Genomic DNA, 21698 nt, shown 5'->3' with positions numbered 1-21698 from the left:
AACTGCTCTTTCTTCCCTCACAGGTCACTATACTGAAGGATTTCAGCGTGAGCTCTCAACTGCTCAGTGGTGGCGAGCTACACTCTCTCCCCATAGTCCAGAATGCACGGAGCGACGACAGACAGTGAGCTGACCCCACGAGGAGCTCAGACTAAAAGTAAGATCCGCACGTCACGGGCGATCTCCCTGATACAGGTTTAGTGAAGTTTGGCAGAGTCTTCAGAGAGTAGAAATGCTAACATGACGAGAATGGGAGCGAAACCTACAATTTAAAAAGGATTTCATACTGAAGAAAAAAAAAAAAGAAAAGGTTTAGAACAGGACTAAGAAGGTACTCCACATCTGTAACCCTACTTTTGGCACTCGTTTACTCCGACACTTAAACTTGTCCTACGGAGAGTGACCGACGGAATCAGGGAGAAGAGCTTGACAAAGCAAGCAGGGTCGCCCCAGACCTCGCTCAGATGGCGTGTGGCAATGTCTGCATTGTTTCCGGGTCCAGAGGAGGGCCACACTCCGCTCACCACCACCAGTAATTGTGTAGAACACCACTTTCCTGAATTAAGTTTGCTGAACACGGTTCAGATTATTGGATATGTCAATATGCACAATGCCTTTTAGAAGCATTTACTGTATACCCAAATCCTACTTCATGCAACACACAGTGTCACACAAGTAGTGAAAATGTTATCCTAGTCAAAGGCGCTGGACGTTATTTTCAGGCAGCATTTTACCTTTATTTTTAAGTTCTCACTAGGTAAGTTTTAGGAGAAAGAAAATGCCAATAACTGTAGTGAATATTTTTAATATAGTCTATAAAACGAAGACAGACACTTTTATTTACCTAAATTGTTGCTTTTATGTTTCTACCCTATCCTAGACCTCAATTTTACTTTAAAATTTTGTACTTAAATAAGGGATAAAATGTTGCCCAAAAGTCTAATCATAGTTACACATTTGTGTTTTCACTAGATCTACAAATCAAAATAGTTCTTATAGTTAAAAAGATACAATTTGTATCAACAGTAAAAGGTACTTTCTGGCTTTTTCAGGGCTTTACTTCCAACTGTAGCATGGAGGACGGTCAGAGTACCCAGGGCATCGAGGCAGACGCCAGACGCAAACTAGGAGTCTGTCGCGCAAAGTGAAATTCAGAGCCTGGAGGCGACAGTGGAGTCATGTGAGGTACACGACCCTCTACCCTCAATGCAAAGGTCTGTCTGCTGAGAACAAAAAGGAATTCGCACCTAGCAAAACCCACTTGGAAACCAGAAATATCCCTTACTAATACTAGAACAGACTTTAGTCTGTAGCTAAAACTACACTATTTGTGGCAAGAATCTGGCCTTAATAATATAACAGGCCCCCCAAAAAACGACCTTCAGGAAAATGGAAAATATACAGTATCTTACAAACATTTTTAAGTTACCACTTAAAATGCCTCCACCGCCCTTCCTATAGTGCAGTATCAATAAATTTTGCATATCCTCAACACGTACACCCACCTCAGGCCAGCCTTGATAAATAGCAGGAAAGCGAAGAGTATATTAAATATAAAAGTTGCATTGAGAATAATTAGATTCATTAAAAACAGGCAAGTACTGTGAAAGGGTTCTTTTATCCAGTCTTGTTGTGCCCCGAAACAAAAAGGACGAACACATTAAAAATACAGGTTCATGAGAATCTGGGAATTCAGTTCCATTTTCTACCGCCTAGAAGCACATCAGCTCTGGGTCACAAAGCTCTAAACTGGCACAGTTACGGCTTTTGCCTTCTTAAAAAAAAAAAAAAATGGAAACAACTTTTTCCATTGATTGCATCTGCTTTCCTTTAAGTCATCCATATTAAATTAACTAATTACCTAACGGGGAGGGAAAAAAAAAATCCAAACAAAAACAAAACAATGAAAAGTGCCGTACTGTAAATCATTCTAATATAGACTGTTACCCATTTCCATATAAACTGGTAACTTACATTTTGTTTAAAATATAAAGTCAGTGCTGTAGTATATCTTTGTTTCTATAAATAATGATTATAGCACAAAGAAGCCCACCTTCCCCAAATAAAAATAACTTAAAAAGCTGTAAAAGATTCCAATTAAGCTTGGCTTGCAAAAATAGTTGGCTAGGGTCTAGTCAAAGGTCCGACATTCGGAAAGTATTGTAATTGCTTGCAATTGATAGACAAACACCAAGGTAATAAAACACGAAACAAGGATAAAAAGTGCTGCATATAAACCCCTGATGCACCAAAGATTAATATCAAAGATCACAGAGACATCTAATAAATCAAACTGGAACAACTTCCAGCCGAGGAGAGAGCTTTTAAAAAGGAAAGGTTTTAAAAAAAAGTTTGGATGTAAAGCGATCCCGTGCTACTTCCGCTCTGGGGGGGCTCTACGTCCAGATTCCATGATACAGTAGTTCACATAAATGGATACTTTATAACCTCCTTGCGCCAAGGAGATCACGTGTGCTATTGTAGCAAACCTCCCTCAGCATTTGAGCTGAACAAAAAACTACTAAACACCACGAAGATGCATCGTCTCTCAGTAGCCCAGCTGCGACTTCTCCACGAGGATGGCGGCGGCCAGCTGCTGGGCGTCTGTCACGTGCGGGTTCCGCTTCATGACCGTCCGCACGAGGTCCGGGGGGAAGATGTTGCACAGGTTGATGTAGATCTTCTCTCGGTTGTCCTGGTACCGCGGGGGGTCCGGCGGCACCGCGCAGTAGGGGACGCGCCACGCGGGCTCCGGCGGCTCGGGGAGGCTCTGGAAGGGGAACTGCTCGTAGCCCGGCTGCGTGGGGTTGTCGGGCAGGGAGTAGGTCTGCCGGTAGCCGTAGGCGTCCAGGCCGTAGCTCTGCCGCTCCCAGCTCGCCAGCCCGTCCTGGTGGGAGTAAGGCTTCCTCGGTCGGGAGGGAGAGCTGTCGTACAGCCGCGAGTCCGAGATGCTGTCCAGCCGCGTGGCCACCAGCGAGCGGCCCAGGTGCGGCGCCTTGGAGTGCGCGGAGCCGGGCGGGGAGGGGTAGTCGCCGGGGCAGCTGGAGCGCGCGCCCGCGGCGGGGTGCTGCAGGTGCACGGCCAGGTGGGGCAGAGGAGGCTTGTGATGGTACTTTGGTTCTTCGTGACTGTAACTTTGCACTCTAGCTAGGGGGTCGTGGAAAGTCTGCAGGAAGGGCTGGGAGTTAAGGCGGCTGTGCGGGTGCATGTGTTGACACTTGAGACTCTCTTCCAGCTGAGGGTCGGGAGAGCTGACGTAGGACCGGTCGTTGTACCCCACGTAGGAGTCACTGCTCCCACAGCTCATGCTCCCTTCGCTACTGCAGTCAGAGGCGACGGAGCTGATCCTGTAATCTGTGTCCAGGGAGAAACGCCTTTCGGGACTGCGTGGGCCTGAGATGCTCAGGTTGGAGTACGCGTTCAACATGGAGTAGTATCCGATGTCGACGGGCGAGTCGCACTTGGGATACTGTTCGTAAGGCATCGGCGTTCCGTGATTTTTGGTTGCCATCATCAGCGGAGGATATTGTCCCTGTGGTCTTTGATCCTGAGGTGGGAAGTGAACTCCAGATGGAAGGCCATTGCTTAGAGACGGAGCGCTTTGGGGTTTTGCGGTGGAAGTAGCCGGGATACTGACTAAAGAAGGTACAGACCTGGTTTCCAATTTGTTTTTGGTGGGAAGCTTTTCCTCGAGGTCTTGGTAGACTTGGGTCCTTATGCTGGGGTCCGACTGCCTCTTTGGAGCACCCCGCTTGACGTCGGCAGTGCTGTCCGCTTTCGTGCTGCAGGGCACACTGTTGCTCTTCACCAGCCCTCCCTCGTTGGCCGTTTTGGCCGTGGTGTTTCTAGACATGGCCCGAAGCTCGTCGGCCACCGACCGCTGCGGCTGGCTGCCCCGCTCGGGATGGTAGTATTTGCACTTGTGGCCGTAGGTGCACTTCTTCCCTACGGAGAGGAACATCGATTAGGCAAAGGAGCGCCCAGTCTGGCACAACTGCTGTAACTCGGGAGACGAAGGTGGAAATGGAAGGGACACTAAGTTGTTCCTGTCCCTTCCTCGGGAGACCTGCCCCCTCTCCGTCGTCCCCGCTTCGGTCCTCTTTAGAGCGACCGACACACTGGCCGGGTGACTGAGTCACCTCCCGAGGGTTGGGTTAATGCCCTGAGCCCTCATCTCCTCCCTGCCCATCCTCTTCCCGTCTGGCTTCGAAAGTGGGACCTTCTGTTCTGGAGAGCCACGCGCACCGCAGTGACGCGCTTGCCCCTGCCCGTCTGAGGTGTGGCTCGAGGTCAGAACTCCACATTTTGACCTGCCTGGACTAGCGGAGTTTTTGGAACCACGTTTTAACTTTGGGAAATGATTCTGCGTTGAACTTGACTAGGTAAAAATAATAACTTTTTTTCACGGCTAAGATGTTTTCTTAAATTTAATCACAATCCAAAGAACCACATACTATGCCATCCAAAACATAACACGTTTATTTTTAGTAACAAAAGTTTAACAACAGACTGTGCTCTGAAGGCGTATATTAAATAGTTCTAAGGAAAGTTACCGTATGGACAAGGCTGCTTTTTGTGTTCAGGAACGATAGGTTTCTTCCTCAGAAAATTATCCAGGCTGGGGCCGTGTCTGCCAAGAGGGTCATCAGGAGGCATGAACCTGTCAGGGATAGAATGAAAAGTGATCCCTGAGTAGGAGGTTGATAATTTAATTCTGAAGACAGAAGGTAGAGATTGATTCACTCTAAGGACTTCAAAACATATATTTTTTTAAAGATTTTATTTATTTATTTGACAGAGATCACAAGCAGGCAGAGAGGCAGACAGAGAGAGAGATGAAGGGAAGCAGGCTCCCTGCTGAGCAGAGAGCCCGATGCGGGGCTCGATCCCAGGATCCTGAGATCATGACCTCAGCTGAAGGCAGAGGATTTAACCCACTGAGCCACCCAGGTGCCCCTAAAACATTTTCCATCAAGTATTTTGATTCAGTGTCTATGGGGTAAAGAATCTCAGTACACAGAATTTCCTTAATGAGCACAAAAGTGAAACGTGTCAAGCCGAACTTGTATTGGTTTTAACTCAAGTAAGTTTTGAGCCTTGCATACTCTCATGAATTCTTTCTTCCTGCCAGCCTCGGGATTCTGTAAGGACTTCAAAAAACAGCACCAGGCCATTTTAGGAGGGCGCTGTGAGCCTCGATCCTGTCCAGTACAGAGGCCGGGTGAGCAAGGAGCAGCGGATGGGAGGACGGACACCGGCCCAGCCCCGGTCCAGGCCCGAGGCCGTGCGTACCCCCTCGCCTGTCTTCCGGACAGTGGGCCCTTCAGGTATTAATTTTTGCAGATTAATACACTTTCCTAATTAGCGGACTTTGATCTGAGCTCACACGGCACAGCTGAGACTGCACGTCGAACCCCCCAGCCCATTCTCTTGGTGCCTCGGCAGAGATGGACAAAATCTCCCGGACACAGGAGTTCCCAGCCTGCACAGCACGACAGGAGGGAGTTACAGCTGAAGAGTTGTGCTACTTGTGAGGTCAGTGGTAGAACCTGAAATGGGCCAAGCAGTTACCCAGAAAATGTGAACGTTAGACCAACTCTTATGGGAGCGTCAACGTGGCAGCATTATTAAGAACAGAAGAGTCACTCAATCCTAGGACCTGAATACAATTGTTTTTCATTTATGTGTTGCATTTTAGTCGTTTCTGTATGCATACACATTTCCCAAACACAAATACAACTTTGTGTTTTGTCTTTTTAACACATAAATGTCCGTGTCCCTCAAGAGCCTTCATGCTCCTACTCGAAGAGCCGGAGAATATTCTACTAGGTGCAGCGTGGCTTAATCAACTTCTCTGCTGTAGCTTTAGCTGCCTCTGAACTGTTGCAATTCTAAAACACACAGAAATGACCCTATCTGGTCTTCCTCTCAGATCCACTCCCAGAAAGGAGATGATGGGCCGCAGAGGGTACGTGTATTTCCAAGGCTTCTGCTGACCCACGGCAAACTGTGTGAACAGTTTCCTTCCATCTTTAACAGCACAAAGCACATGCAAAAATATTTCTGTGAATTAAATGGGTGAAAGAAAGGTTCTTTGTAGATTTAGTTTGCATTTTTGATTACCAACAAGTGAACCTGCCCCCTCATCTGTGAATACACTTATCTCTCAGGAGACGGCTTTTTATGGTCCTCTGCCCATTTACCAACTTAATGGTGGCTGGAGTCTTACCACTGGCATAGGATTTAAAAAAATCACATAATTTAAAAATAGATTTAAGGCTCTGGGTAGCTTTGGAAAGGCAGTGTCTTGGGGGCTGATCTGTTCCAGAACCATCCCTCTCCGTTCTGACAGACGGGCCGTGTGCGCGACCTGCCCCGCAGGCCCCGTCCCTCCTACACGGCTTCCTTCCTCCCACGGAGGAGCAGAGGGCGTGTCAGCCATGGGAAGAGACGTGTCTTGGGTCTGGTCCGTGGCTGGCGGGGCGAGCGCTCCTGCCGCAGCCGGCCCGGATGGCTCCGTGTGCAGGGCGGCAGGACCCCGGGGTCCGGGAGCGGGTTCACTTACTTGTCGTTGACGAAGGAGTACATCAACAGTCGCTCATCTATGAACTTCTTCCACTCGGGTTTCTCGTTGGCCAGGTCCCTGTAGTTGTCATTGGACACGATGATCCCGTCCGACTCAAATGCCAGCTTCACGATGAACCGGTCATCGTAGCACACCACGCGTCGGCCCTGCACGCGTCGGGACGGCGTGAACACCAGGATTTTCTCCTTCTCCAACTTCCGCAGGATTTCCTGATCTGCAAGGACAAGTGGGGCTGACTGTCAGGAGTGAGTACATCCCGAACACGGAGGGCGACGCGTGTACAACGTGACTTTTATGAGACGGCCTGGATGGATGCCATCATTTCACCAGGGATATGATTTACAGCACATTTTTAACTCCCAGTATTTTTCCTTGAGGACTACGGTAATAAAGCCTTTTAAAAATAGCCCCCAAGGTGACTAAACAGGGTTTCAAACTTTAACAGAATAAACATCAGCTTGCTCAGTGACGTTTTCCAGCCATTCTGACAACACAGCCGTGTGGGGCTCAAACCCGTTGATTCTGCCCTGTTTTCTGACGAGGGGAGGGGATGGGAGAAGAGTTCAAGAAGCAGGAGCAGAAGTCGCTGAGGTGGCCGGGGAAGATCCTGAGGTTGCGGAAGGGTCACGGAGGCAGGGAAGTCACAACTGTTACAGACGTGACCGGTGCATGTTTTGTGTCCTTTCCCGGGACACATGTGGCAACAAGTGCAGTGTCCTCCCCGAGGCTGGGCTGCGGGAAGAGCTTAGAAGGGATTGGCCGGGAAGGGGCCCCTGCGGAGTGAGGAGAGCTAGGGGGACGCGCCTGCGGGCTTCTGCGGGCTTCTGTGGGCAATGCTCACAGCACCCGGGACGTACTCGGACTTGTTTAGTGGCTTTTTTTTTTCCCCCAAGGGGCTGGGGTTTCTACTTTGATTAATGATAAAAATGCTCTCTCTACCTTGCCTTCTTCTTGCTTTGGCTCTTCTACCTCCTGTCTTTCTATCGTACATTCTGGCCCAGGATCATGAGGTCGTGATTTTTTTTTTTTTTTAAGATTTTATTTATTTATTTGACAGACAAGAGATCACAAGTAGGCAGAGAGGGGGAAGCAGGCTCCCTGCTGAGCAGAGTGCCCGATGCGGGGCTCGATCCCAGGACCCTGAGATCATGACTTGAGCAGAAGGCAGAGGCTTAACCCACTGAGCTACCCAGGCGCCTCATGATTTTTTTTTTTTTTTTTAAAGGCTACTTCTCCATGTTTGTTAACTGGAATTGCTAACTTTTAAAAAACCTCTGTCTTCAGGGACTGGATGTGGCGGGCCTATGCTACAGTGGGTCACATATCAATGGCCACCAACATTAAGAATAGCCTCTTCTCAGGAAGGTGTCCATCACGGGACAGGCACGCAGACTAGGTAAGCAAGGGTTGTAATCACCCCGCAGGGCGGTGGGGGTGAGCCAGGGTCCCGGGGAGGGAACAGAAGCGGGATTAGGGGTCGGCTGGCTCCCAAGCTGGCATGGAGATTTCATGATGTTCCCGACATGATTTCATCAAGGCCAGAACTTTGGTTTAGAAAAGCAGCAGAGTAGAACTGGAGGACATGTGGGTGTTAGAAGCAGCAAATCATAGGTAAATCTCAGGTTCTGGCATTTTCTCTATCTGGCGGTCCTACCGTATTGAGCCTCCGATGCAGTCAGGAAGCTGGAAGTCAGGGAGCTGTGACAGGGACAAGCACAGAGCACAGTGTCTCCTAAGCTCTCAACACTGTTCAGCTGCACTTTAACAGACGGAATTGTTGATCTCTTCGTTACAGAAGACCAGGACATACCCCAAAGCTCCGTCTTAGCTACAGGATTTGTCATAAGTAAGTATTTTTGTGTGTTGCCCTGGTCAATGAGACGCGGTACCTGCCCTCAAAGTGTTTGTTTCCACTAGCGCTCTGCCCAGGAGCAGAGCAGGAGCGAGTCGTGTCTGGAGAATGAACGCGTGGGGCACTTAGAGACGGCGCTTCTGAGGGCTTCCGGGTTAGCCACTGCGTTCAGGAAGCAGCCACGCTACTTTATTCGCGGGAGTGTTTGCTCATACATGATAGGCCACGAAGTGATCAGAGAAAAATGGTCAACATCACCTTGCTTAATCTGCTTTTTCTAGGATAGCTAATGAGGTAAAAAGGACATCGGTCAGGGTCAGTAATCCTAACTGACATAGATCCGGGTTCAGTAGGGCTACTAAGCGGAACCGAATCTCCTTCCCAGCACAGCACTGACCTGGAGCTCCGTGCTTGTAAGATAGGCGTTAGTTAGCTTGCTGGAAAAAAGCGCTATTCAGAAACTCCAGGGGTGCGCCTGAAAATATGGTCAAGCTTCCTTTTTTGTACAGTGAAAAATAATGGACTACTCTGTTTACCAGGTTTTAGCTGGAAGTATTACCCAGGGGGAGAAAACACCTCCAGACCTTTGAGCAGCCCTTAAACAAGGCAGGGGTTAGGGTGCTGACCCCCTTTACTTTTGGACCCCCCCAACTTAACCACCGTGTAGAAGCCACATCTTCTATGTTATGTGTATTTTATACCTTTATATCTTAAAGTCCTCTAGAGAGAAAATGTTACAAAGAAAATTGTAAGCAAAAATGTTTATAGTACTGTATGGTAAAAAGTCCATTTCTCTGTTGTTCAAGGGTCAGGTCGAGTGGTGTGGTCCAGAGCCCTGGTGCGCGGCTATGTTAAAAATTAAACTGAGACACACCTGTCATGCCCGTGATCATTTTGCCTTCTTTCCAGTCATTTACATGTTCAAATATTTTCTCCTTTTTGATTTATTTTCCCCCCTGACTTTAAAGTACTCTAAGTTCCTTGAGCAAAATTAGGAAAGTAAGGGGAAATACTCAGAAGGAGGGAAACATAAAACCTCATAAAGAGTGACAGAGTCACTGTCAGTAATCGACAGAGTCAATTACTGTGACTACCTTGGCATATTTCCTTCTAGTCATTCTCTGTGTATTTCTGTTCTTGCTTCTGTTTAAATATGCATGTGTGTACGTGTGTACGTGCAACACAATAAAACTTTTATGGAAAAGAGCACTTCCTCAGCTCATTAGAAATTCTGCCTAAATATTCTAAATACTCAAACCATTATAGTGAATGTATGGTTCATTTCCGTTTTTTTTTTTTTTTCCAAGTAATAATGCACTGAATGTCTTTATGGTCCTAAATCTTTGCCTGTAACTCTGCTTATTTTCTGAGGAATTATGCCTAGAAGGGGAACCAGCAAATCTAAGAATATTAATATTTTGATTCAACTGTTTTTTTAGATAGGTTGTAAAAATCTGTTTCCACAGCAGTGAAGGAGGAGCTCCCGGAGGCTTACCAGTTCTCCAATCTCTGCTGATTTGGTGGGTGAAAAGTAAGTTGTTTAGTTTGTCATTTCGTGACTTGCTTCTCTTATTGGGTCCTGCATTCTGTGCTGCCTGTTCCTACCATGTTACCATTTATATACCGGGGAGAGCCCAGAGCCTGCTTTCCCAGTGTCTACGAGCTCTTTAGATGTTAAGGATGTGGATTCTTTGTTTCTTTTCTCCCTTAGGCAAATGGAAGTTCTCATTTTAAAGAAAACTTCTCAAAACACAGAAGTATACATTTTCATGCAACGAGACTTAGCTTTTCCTTTGTCATTTCTTCCAAAAATATTAACTTTAGTAAAGTTTACCCCAACCATGCAAAGACTACGGTTTCCGATGATTCTTCGACCATGCGGAATGCGCCGTTACACGGAGGAAGATGAGGATCTAAATGTGTCTGTTTTTTCAGAGCGTTACCCAGGGTCTTGGTGCTCTTGGTTGAATTCTGGCACCTTCCTCCCTTGACAGTTAACACGGACTAGAGTCTGATTGCACAGTTCTGACTCGAGCACGTCCTTATGCCAGCTCAAGTAATGACTTAAGGATTAATCTTCCCTTCAGGTCTGTGGTCTGTGCTCTCTGTTTTTGATTTGAAAAGTATAGTTTTCCTCATGCAGGTTCCTCCGTTTCTGTTAATGTTGGAGGTGGATAGAGGGGGAGGGAACGGTTAACTTCATCAAAATGTTCAGCAAAAATCATGAGCAGTTTCTGCCTAAAATGCATACGTTTAAAAATGACAAAACAACGCAAAATAGAGACACTTTATTGAGACGGAGTCCCTTCCTTCTACTTGACCCCAGAGAGCGGACCCCCAAGGGGCCTGCCAGTGTGTTTTGAACTATGTTACTGATTTTATACTGCAGATGAGGAGCAGAGGTCCAAATGTGGCTCAGAATTTTAATCAAGGTCTCCTGACTCCTAGGCATGTCCCAAAGTCACAACTTTACAAAATCTGAAGTAAAAAGCTTCCAAATCACAAAAGGAAAACCAAAAACCCCAAACCACTGGTTTACGGAGCAAGGCTATTACTGCTTTCTCATCATCAGCAGTGAGTTTGTAAAGACCAGCAATGCCGAGGTCTCGCCGCGGGGAACTGGGCGGTCACACAGACCAAGGAAGCAGAGGGACATCTTCGTCAGCGCAACACTTGACCGTGTCCGATGGCCCGCCCGGGAAGGTCCGAAGCCGCGACCAGACCGCTCACAGGGCTTACCTGTGATGAGAGCATCGGGTCGAGACTGCTCTTTTCTCCATGCCGGAACAAAAACTGTAACATCTTTGTGGCCTCTTTCCAAAAACCAGTCCACTGCCAACTTGATTCCCCGGCAGGAAAATACTTCTTTGTTTCCATGGCTGAAAGGTGATTTTAGAACACGTAAGACACCACAAAATCTAAATTCAACTCAATTCAAATCTGTAAGCAGAAATGGCCACTTAATTGCAAAAGTAATGGACTTCAAATTTAAGATGGAATTGTACAGCTCAGAGAAACACTGAGAGATCCTGGAAAGGTGAGACTCTGAGGAAAACTGGGATCATCATTGTGGGGAGAACAGATCAAGTTGTAAAGGCTAACTGGTATGAAGATACAAGCTCTGTTTAATCAGGATGGGGAGAAAAGGAAGGGGTCTCCACCACAGCCAGAACTGTCAGATGTGAAAAGAAGTCACCTAGGAAAACCCCTGTGAATGGAAATTTATGTTCACAATGCTTACACTGCCTGTAAGAAACGCTTCCCATGTCCTTTAATGAAAAGACACCTGGAGGGCACCTGGGGGGGCTCAGTGGGTTAAAGCCTCTGCCTTCAGCTCAGGTCATGATCCCAGGGTCCTGGGATCGAGCCCCATGTTGGGCTCTGTTCAGCAGGGAGCCTGCTTCCCTTCCTCTCTCTCTGCCTGCCTCTCTGCCTACTTGTGATCTCTGTCAAATAAATAAAAATCTTAAAAAAAAAAAAAAAGACACCTGGTTTTAACAGTATCGTGTCGGACAAGGATTAATGATGACAAAAGGGCACTCAAAATTGGATTACGCAGTCTTAGTGCCTATGAGAAAACGCTCAGATGAAAGTGTGGTCACTCAATTATCTAGCACCAGGCTCTGCCTGTGCACTTGAACCGAATAATTACAAAATTAACACCGATTCTAATGGTTTTAAAAGAAATAGTCTCCTCCTCTGAATGTAACAACTGTTTTTATATTTTTTTTCAGCTGGAGTTCCATAATGGAGACAGATCTTCTTCACTTCTCTGGGCCGAGGAGGGCTGAGTAAGGTAAGTAAATGCTCTGTTAGTGTTTAGCACAAATCAAATATTAGGTATATTAACACATTCTACTAAACCCTGGGAAGTACTAGAACCATCTAAATAATCATTTTAAGGACAAAACAGAGATAGACCAACTTGCTTTGTACATCCTGAGGCCTGCAAATGCAAACCACGAGATGGTTTGTGTTCCATAGGGTGGTCCGGGGCAAGGAGACAGGTGGACTCAGATGCTGGGGAAGTTTCAGAGGCAAGAACCAGGGCAGGGCAAGTTTGAGGTCTGAGCTCCTAGGTCAAGTCGGTCGACTGGATGTCCTGCCAATGCCCCAGCAGACGACACACAGTGATGCAGAGTTTCATAGCAAATACTGAAACTGGCCTTCTGAAAAACTCTAGAAAACACTGGTATCAGCTCTTGAGAGAATAAATTTATTATTCCTAACCACAAACATTCCCTGCAACGGACCATATTTTTATTTTGTATTAATGCTCTGAAATCTAAGTGTATTGTGCCTTGCTCGTTGTTAATGACATGTGGTTTCCTGAGGCTTGAGCATTTAACTGCTTCTGGCTCTAAAGAGAGCACTGCATCCGCACTTTCTCCCTGTGACTTCGCTTGGGAAGGGAAATGGTCACATCTGACTCACCACAAGATAAGATCTTCTATTTCTGCAAAGAATGTTCACAAAATGTGTGGCAACAGCAAATCGTTTACAATCATGGGACAGAGATTCTCTGGAGGCTGAAACAGGTATTATCCCATGTGATGCTGACGGTTAGGGCTGTTACTGCCCTCTCCTTGCCCCCCAACCCTCCCCCATCCAACAATACCTCACAGGGAGAAAGCCCACAAGAGATGAGGGGTGACACGGTATGGGTGATACACAGACAAAGAGCAAGCGGTTGGGCCCATGCCTACCTCTGACCTTGTGCTTTGAGAAAAAAATACCTACTTCGATTTAAGAAACTGTAGTCAAGTTTTCTATCATTTATAGCTACACTAAAGTAAACTTGGAAAGCTCTATGGATATATTTTAAAATGGAAAAACATTAGAAGGACAAAAAAGCTATCAAGACATAGTAAAAAGAGAATTCACAAGGATGCTTTAATAATTGAGAACTGAGTCTCCACATGAGTAATGCAAAAGATGACTCAATGAGTAGAAAGAAATCATTAATTGAATGATGAAGCAGAAAATGTAGTAATAATACAGATCAATTACAAGATTGACCTAATGGACATAGACAAAGCCCTGCACAAGACGAGAAATCATTTCAAATACATGTGGAAGATTTAGGAAATTGGCTATGTACTAGGCCCTAGAACAGATTTCCATAGACAGCAAGAAACTGTATCATATGGACAATATTCTTGGACAATGTTATTACCCTGAAGATACAAGGTTCTAGTTCAAAAATTTGTATTGCTCTACACTAGCAAACCAACTAAAAATTTGAACTAAAAAGTCCCATTTGTAGGGGTACCTGGGTGGCTCAGTCAGTTAAGCTGCACTCTTGATTTCAGTCCAGGTGATGATAGTAGGGTCCTAGGATCAAACCCCGTGTTGGGATTTGTGCTCAGCAGGGAGACTGCATCAGGATTCTCTTTCTCCCTCTCTCTCTCTCTCTCTAATAAATAAATAAACAAATAAAATTTCTCGTGCTCGCTCTCTCTAATAAATAAATCTTAAAAAAAAATCCCATTTGTTAAAGTAACAAAAACTAAAATCTAAAGAGGGGAAAAATAGACAAGAGCTTTATGTAGCAAACCAAAATGGAAAGCCTGTATTGAAGGGCGTAAGTGAGGACTCGAATGAAAGGAACAAAAACATACTATTTTCATGGATGGCGAGACTCTATTTATGAAGCCAGCAATTCTTAGATTAATCTGTAAGTCCACTGTATAAAAGTCCTTAAAAGGGATTTTTAGGGAACCTGAGAGGCTCATCATAAAATTAGAATGGGAAAACAATACGCAAAGAATGGCTGAAGAAAAGAGGAGGAACTGTCCCATTAGCTATCAAAACGTAGTATAAAAATACAGAGATCCAATCAAGGTTATATTGATACAGGCAAAAATTAAAAAAAAAAAAAGTAACAGAAGAGTGAGCTGAAGGTAATACACGTGTATAAGTGACATTAGAAATTAATGAAGCTGGACCATTTACCATGGTCCTAGGGCAACTATTATTTACATGGAAAACAACTATATTTTTATCTCCTACCCTACACAAAAATGAATTAGAACAAAGATTTAAACATGAAAAATACTGTAAAGCTTTAAAAAGAAATTACAGGACACACACATTAGGATGGGAAACACTTTTTTTTTAAAACATTTCATTTTAGAGCATGTGCACATGTGCAAGCGGTGGGGGGAGGAAGGTGTAGAGGGAGAGGAAGAGAGGATCTTCAGCAGACTGTGCTGAGCACAGAGCCCCAAATGGGGCTCGAGCCCATAACCTGAGAGCAGGACGAGTTGGAACCCAGAGTCAGAGGTTTGACTGACTGAGCCACCCAGGCACCCTGCTGGGGAAATACTACAGAAGACACACTACCATGTGCTGTCAAGGAAAAGATGGACAGATCTGAGTACACAAAAGCTTTACGCAAAAGAATAAACAAAAAATGCCACAGATTGGGAGAAGGTATTTGCAACGTGTAGGACCAAAGACGAGGCTGGTGCTAAGACTATATAAAGTATTCCTACCCACTGAGAAGGGTAACCATTTTTTTTTTTTTTAAGGCAAAAGATATGAACAGTGAATTCACAGAAGAAGAAACCCAAATGACCAACGAACATATGAAAAGATGCTCAATAGTGAAGACATGCAAATTAAAACCAAAAATGAGACGCCACTTCACACCCGTCAGATTGGAAAAAATAAAGTCTGCAAACACCCGATGTTGCCAAGGATGTGTGAAAGGAGCTCAGACACACTCAGACACTACAGGTGGGAGTGTAAACTGGTATAACTACCCGGGAGAACAGTTTGGCGGGGCTTTGTCAAGTTGATGGCGTGCTTTCTCTGAAACAGAGTAATCCATAGCCAGGTACAGTAACACCCCACACGAGTATGAAACCAGATTTCACGCAATTAGCAACTGGCTGTCATGCTTGACCCAGACTAGGAGCTCACGTGGGCCGAGGAGAGGCAGGCGAGTGTGGATATGCACAGCAGGTCTCCTGAGTCTGTGACACTTTTCCAGCCCATCTTCTCCCGATCAGACCAAGGCAATGAGGGCTAACCATGAAATCCTTGGAATGGTTGCTGTTGCCCTGCTACCAAGGCCCAGAATCGTCCCCTAAAATACTGAAAGCCGAAGCAGATAACTGACAGGTGGTTCCGAACTGGAGATGGGACTTGTACAGACTAGGAGAGCTTAGGAGACTGAACTTATCTCCCCTTCCTGAGGCGTGTTCAAGGACATGCGTCACCACGCGTGCTGGACAGGATACTTGTAGGAGGTTCTGACAAAGAATTATACAAACAGGACGTCAGAGCAAGCATGCTGTAGCCCCTGGTGCAAATGAACTGTCTGTTGAGTATTTACTAAAATAAGTAGGATGATGTTTAAGAACTGAAGTTTTAATTCCATATAAATAGAGAAGAAAATTCATTATAGTTCTGTAGTCACTTGTGGGCTCTGTCTGCATGCATTTTCTCAGTAGTAAAAATAGCTAATTCTATATTTATGAGTTGGCATGTTCCTTTGGGCCGTGGTTTCTTTTTTATTTCAACAATTTGGCAATAAAGATGGTATACCTCATGTGAGGCCTTCTGATGCTGACTGGCTGCAAGATTTGTGCCCACCTTTGATTAGGTAAGAGATCCCAAATGTTTGATAAAACCTGTCCTGTTGACTCAGTGGGACTGGCTTCCTGGGGATAATTCTAAACTCTCATGGCAAATTCTGAGTTCTTGTATAATACAAACTCAAAGTTTGCATGGGATTCTCCACTGGCTAAAATGGTAGAAGAATACAAGAAGTCTACCAGCAGGTACCTTTCTTTAAAAGGCTTATTTTACTGTCATGTTTGGAATATAAGCATGCTTATAAAAATCCTGCTTTGTGATGACCAGAGAAAGGCTCATCTGGAATAGGGATTTTTAGGAAAACCCTACTTAGGGGGGCCTGGGTGGCTTTAAGGGTCATTAAGGGTCTACCTTCAGCTCAGGTCATGATCCCAGGGTCCTGGGATCGAGCCCCAAATCAGGCTCCCTCCCCTGTTTATGCTCTCTGACAAATGAATAAAATCTAAAAAAAAAAAAAAAAACAACCCCCCCCCAAAAAACATAAAAAACCCTACTTAAAAAAGGATTACTGGTTTCTTTGAATATCAGGAAAAAAAGAATGAACTACGACAGCCATAAAGAATGCATTAAGAAACACTAGGCTCCTTCCTCCTGGTTCTCAAGACTTTTTGCTGTTGCTGCTTCTTCCCCTAACTCCCCTTCAACTCCTTTGTCTAGGACTGAGAAGAAAGAGACGGTGACTTTTTGAATGGCTACTTCCCAAGGCTTTGGGGTCTGAGAATAACTTCCCTGCGGAAGAGAGACTTGCCAGCCGCACTTAACTGTTGTGATGTGAGCTCCACCTCCAAGATCCCCTACGTTCAACAGGCAGAACACAGGGAAGCAGAAATGATGAAGAAGAAGGAAAAAGGAGTCTTGAGAATTTGGATAAGAGACGTCCTAGATGAAAGTATGTGGCTAGCAAACCGTAGCCCTGATAATTTGGAAGAAAGGGGAACTAGAGGAGTCAGCCCGGTAAGCAGTGTACGGAACCGGACAAACCGACTTTTTGGCAGAGGGTGAGCAAAATCCGACTGCCTTTAGGGCTGCAAGGACCCCCTTGCCTCTGAGACGTTAGCCAGGACTGCTGGGTGCATCAGCTCTGGGAAAGAGTACATGCGCCCTTTTCCGAGCTGATATGCGCCGTCCTAAGAGTTACTTTCCAATACTCTGGAGAGATCTGCAAAGACACACCAAGGTCCTCAGCAGCATGTTTTCAGTCCTACAGCCCTACGCCTGAGGATGGATACTGGCGGCCTGCCTGGAGTGGCGACCCCGCACGGCAGAGGTACGATGGGGGCCCAGGCTGAGCCCTCACGGTGCAGAGCCATGGCCTCATGCGGCCGCTCCTCCGCGAAGCACCGCTGGTGGCAGTCCTTGAACTCCTGCAAAAGGGGACGTGGGCAAAGCTGCAGGGCTGCTGCCGGAGCGGTCCGTCAGGGTTCACGGAAGCACTTTCTACACCAATGCGGGGGGCAGATGAGCGAGACCCTGCCTCCTCTCGCTGCTGTGGCAGCCTCGCTGTTCGATTCAGGCGCGAGGAAGAGACGGGCTACTTGCTGGTAAGACTACACAGGTCCTCAGAGACTGGCTTTGGGCAAGACGTTCTCCCAACATTTTGGGAAAAAGTTCACTCAAGACTGCAGTGTTACCAAACCTTATGAAGCTGTCTTTTCCCTCTCACCTTAGTCCTTTCCTGGCGTTTCCTGTGGCTCCTACAACAGTGTGTTCTGCAATTTCTGTTGTTTTCTCATGTTTCACCCAGGTCCAGACACACACGCCAGTTGTGGTTATGTCCAGACAGCCTTTCCCCTGGGAGGCTCCCGAGCAGATCAGAGATCCCCTCTTGTCTCCCAGTGAGGGTTAATCTGCTGGGAAAGGCTACCCTATTCTCTGCTCCAGGTAGAGTGTTTCTGAAACTTCTGGGAGACAGGGCACCTCAGCTCGTTAATGTGGGCTGGGGAGCCGCCGGGCTCTGGGCCAAAGTTGGAAAAAGAGAGACTTTAGACCATCAGTGGCGACTAATAAACCACAAGGGAAACTAATTGCGGATTTATTAGTCATCACAACTTCCCCAGCAGAGTCTGTAATTCGTTACACAGCTGCTTCCAGACAGTGGGATGGAATTAATTTGCAGACCGAGCTGCAGAAAGGGTTACTAAGTTGGCTGGGGTCTATGGAGGGAGCAACTCCCTGTGAACTAGAAACCGGAAACCAAGGGGAACCCAAATAAACACAGGGCATCTTGACAAACATATTCCTGGTTAAGCCTTTTGCTATTCCAACTTTTCCGTACATGCACGGTCGCCATGTCTAACAGAACTATCTTTAATGTATTCATATATACTCCCGTACTAAATTTGAAAAGTACATGAATCCTCCTTTTTTGTCAATTCCATTAGCACTCAGAATTCCATGATTTACAACACAATAGACGCCTCCCAGTGGAGAACTATGGAGAACCAGCTGTGATGGTTAATGGGTATAAAGGCATATTCTGCAGAGAAAAATTCAGGTAAGCACATATTTTCATGTAGTTGGCTTCAAAACAGGACTTAGGAGAGGGGGACAATGGGCCAGCCATTCCATCAGCCATATCTAGCAAAGAGAATTTCCTAGATAACACTTCCCTTAAGCTAGCTAGCCAGCTATCTCTTTCCCTCAATCTCTCTCTCGCTCTGTCTATATAGATCACTAACTGGGCTAACCCAAGGATGGGAAGGGTTACTTTAAAATGATAACTTGTCCAGTGGTGGACATGAGTACCCCAAAACACGGAGAAATATAAAAACGGAACAAGGCTTCTAGTACAAGGGACTGCCTCTTTTCAATTCTTTCAAGGGCACTGAAAAAGGAAAACAAAGGAGTCTCTTTTAAATTACCTTTGGTTTGGATTAACACACTAGCTACCAGCTTGTAAAGATCGCGGGGGGGAGGGGCAGGGAGGAAGCTGGTGCGGTAAGAGGATCCCGGGTGCACCCGTCCCCGGGCATGCAGGTACCGGCACTCCCTTGGAGACTGAACTGAGACCCGAGAGGGGATCACCACACGGAGGAGGGTAGGCAGAGAGGAGGTCTCCCCTCCCGGTGGCCACTGTGGGGCGGCCACCCACAAGTGGGAGGGGCATCACAGGCTGAGTGTGTGCCTGAGAAGGGAGGGACCAAGCAGGGCGCCCCTGACCCTGGGACCCTGCCCTGAGAAGTCAGGCCCATGATGTCTGGCTTTGAAAATTGGTGGGACATCACCCTGGGAGAGCTGAGGGATGTAATAAATCCTGTCTCTTCTCTTAAAAGGCCACCACACTGCATCTCTTAGCCCGAGACCCAGCAGCGTAGCAGCAGTTTGGAAAAAGTACCTGGGGCACGTGTGAGGATTTACTCATCTTGGACGTGTGCAGAGCAGACAGGAGGTGAAGGTGCCGCTTCTTGCCCTCCTTCATTCTAGCCGGCTCCGTGTTTGCTGGAACCAATTCGGACATTCCCCTGAGGACTGGTCCCAGCCGGCAGATAGCCCTGGTCAGGACTGGCGCCCCCTCGTGGTAGCTTTCCCCGGGATGGGGCAGTTAGCGCCCCCAGCCAGCGCACATACAGTGGCTGGAGCCAGACCACTCGGCCAGAGGCAAGTCCTGCCAATCACGGGCCACAGCAGTAGCACAGGTGGTCTCTGCAGGCAGCCGGGCTGGGGGCCAGGTCTGCCCACCAGAGCACGCTTATGAGTTGAGGACAGCCACGACAGGAAGGTGCCCGGTGCTACTGGGCACCACAGAGCACCTTCTACGTCAGGCCCCTACCTGCGGGACCAGGAGGTGTAGCTGAACTCAGATGCAGTAATACGTAGACTGGCAAAATGAAGACAGAGAGATATCCAAAAGAAAGAAAATGACAAAAGCTCAGATAAGGAGCTAAACAAAAAATGGAGAGAACCAGTCTACCTGATAAAGGGCTCAAAGTAATGATCGCACAGATGCTCACGGAGTCTCCAGAGTATGTGAACTACGGTGACATCTTCAATGAATGAAAAAGGAACCGGTCAGAGCTGAGGAATACAATGACTTAATGAAAAACACACCAGAGGGAATCGACAGTGGATTAGAAGATGCGAACCATCAGTGCACTGGAAGACAGGTAATAAAAAGCACCAAGTTAAATAGCAAAAAAAAAAAAAAAAAAAAAAGATTAAGGCATCTCTGGGATGTCAAGTGTCCTAATGTTTGCATTACAAGGGTCCCGGATGAGATGGGGTAGAAAACTTACAAGAAAGAAGAGCTGAAAACTTCCTTAACCTGGGAAAGGAAAAAGACCTCCAGGTCCAGGAAGCAACGAGAGCCCTAAACAAGATGAACCCAAGGGGGTCCACACCAGACACTAATCAAAATGGCAAAGATTAAAGAGCATATCCAGAGCAGCAAGAGAGAGGAAAACCGTTACATTCAAGGAAGAGCCCCTAAGTCTATCCGTTGTTTTCTCAGCAGGAAGTTTGCAGGCCATGAGAGAGTGGCAGGGACTATGCATAGTGGAGAAAGGGGATCAACCTCCAACCAAGAGTGCTCTGGCTGGAGAGACTGTCCTCCACAACTGAAGGAAAAAGTTTTTGTACACAAACGAAAGTTAAGTTCACCACCACTAAACCTGTCTTACAAGAAATACTAAAGGGACTTCCTTAAGTGAAAAGAAAAGGCCCTAACTAGAAGAAAAATAAAAAACTTCACGGGTAAAGGCAAACATAATGGTAGCAGATCCATCACTTACAAAGATTAAAAGACAAAAGTAGTAAAATTAATTATATCTACAAAAATTAGACAATCGGCTCAAAGGGGCGGGGGCAGGGAGGAGTAAAAATGTTTTAGAATGTGTTCAAGTGACCATGAGTTCATATAGACTGCTGCAGATTGAGGCTGTCCTGACAATCACAACCTAAAACCTGTAATAAATACACACGAACAGGAAGTCCAGCATCACCCTAAAGCAAGTCACCATTCCCAAGGAAAGATCAAGAGAAGAAAGCAACAGAGAAAGTGTTACAGAAACGAGCCGGACCCAAGGACCGGAAGGGCCACTGGCAGGAAGTACACGCCCACCAGTCACTACTTAGGCGGACCCCGTGCTGCAGTCAGGAGGCACCGGGCCACGGAAGGGTAAACTGACCCGATGACAAACTTGCCTATGATCCTGCAGGCAACTCATTCAGCCCAGAAGACGCACCTGGACCGGAGGCGACGTGGCAGAGACACAGGCGCTGTACACACGGGGGTGAAAAATGTGGGGATAACAATATTTATATCACAACCGACTTTAAAACAAATGATGATAAATCAACCCAACCAGAGGCGATAACACTGGTGAACACCCACATTCTCAGTCTAGGAGCACCTAAATACATAAATATTAACATAAAGCAGAATCGACAGCCCTCTGGCAGCTGGAGGATTTGGCGGCCTGCCTGCATCGGTGAATAGATACCCCGGACAGAAGATCAACGAACAGTGGCTCTGAGGGACACTTAGACGAGACAGCCCTGACACACAGCCCGAACATTCCCTCCAGAAAGAGGAGAATCCACGTATCCTTTTTGAGCACACATGGAACATTCTCTAGCATAGATTACACACGGGCCACAAAACATGTCTCAACAAATTTAAGATAGAAATCAAGCATCTTTTTTGAGAACCGGGGTATG

General features: G+C 46.5%; 1 protein-coding gene across 4 annotated transcripts in view; it reads right to left on the bottom strand.

Annotated features, from left to right (window-relative positions):
* Positions 1–332: 332 nt before the first annotated feature.
* ZC3H12C (zinc finger CCCH-type containing 12C) overlaps positions 333–21698 on the bottom strand; it is a 78166-nt gene continuing 56800 nt past the window's right edge. For all 4 annotated transcript variants that reach the window (XM_032838337.1, XM_032838338.1, XM_032838339.1 and 1 more), the window contains exons 3-6: positions 11178–11317; positions 6566–6800; positions 4554–4660; positions 333–3945 (exon numbers count right to left, since the gene is read on the bottom strand). In XM_032838337.1, the coding sequence (XP_032694228.1) occupies positions 2549–3945; positions 4554–4660; positions 6566–6800; positions 11178–11317 (1879 nt within the window). In that variant the 3' untranslated portion in view covers positions 333–2548. The remainder of the gene's footprint in view (positions 3946–4553; positions 4661–6565; positions 6801–11177; positions 11318–21698) is intronic.

Source organism: Lontra canadensis, unplaced genomic scaffold, assembly GCF_010015895.1.
Source record: "Lontra canadensis isolate GAN:19392208 unplaced genomic scaffold, GSC_riverotter_1.0 scaffold104, whole genome shotgun sequence".
In the NCBI taxonomy this organism is placed as follows: Eukaryota; Metazoa; Chordata; class Mammalia; order Carnivora; family Mustelidae; genus Lontra; species Lontra canadensis.
This window is presented reverse-complemented; position numbering and strand designations above follow the sequence as displayed.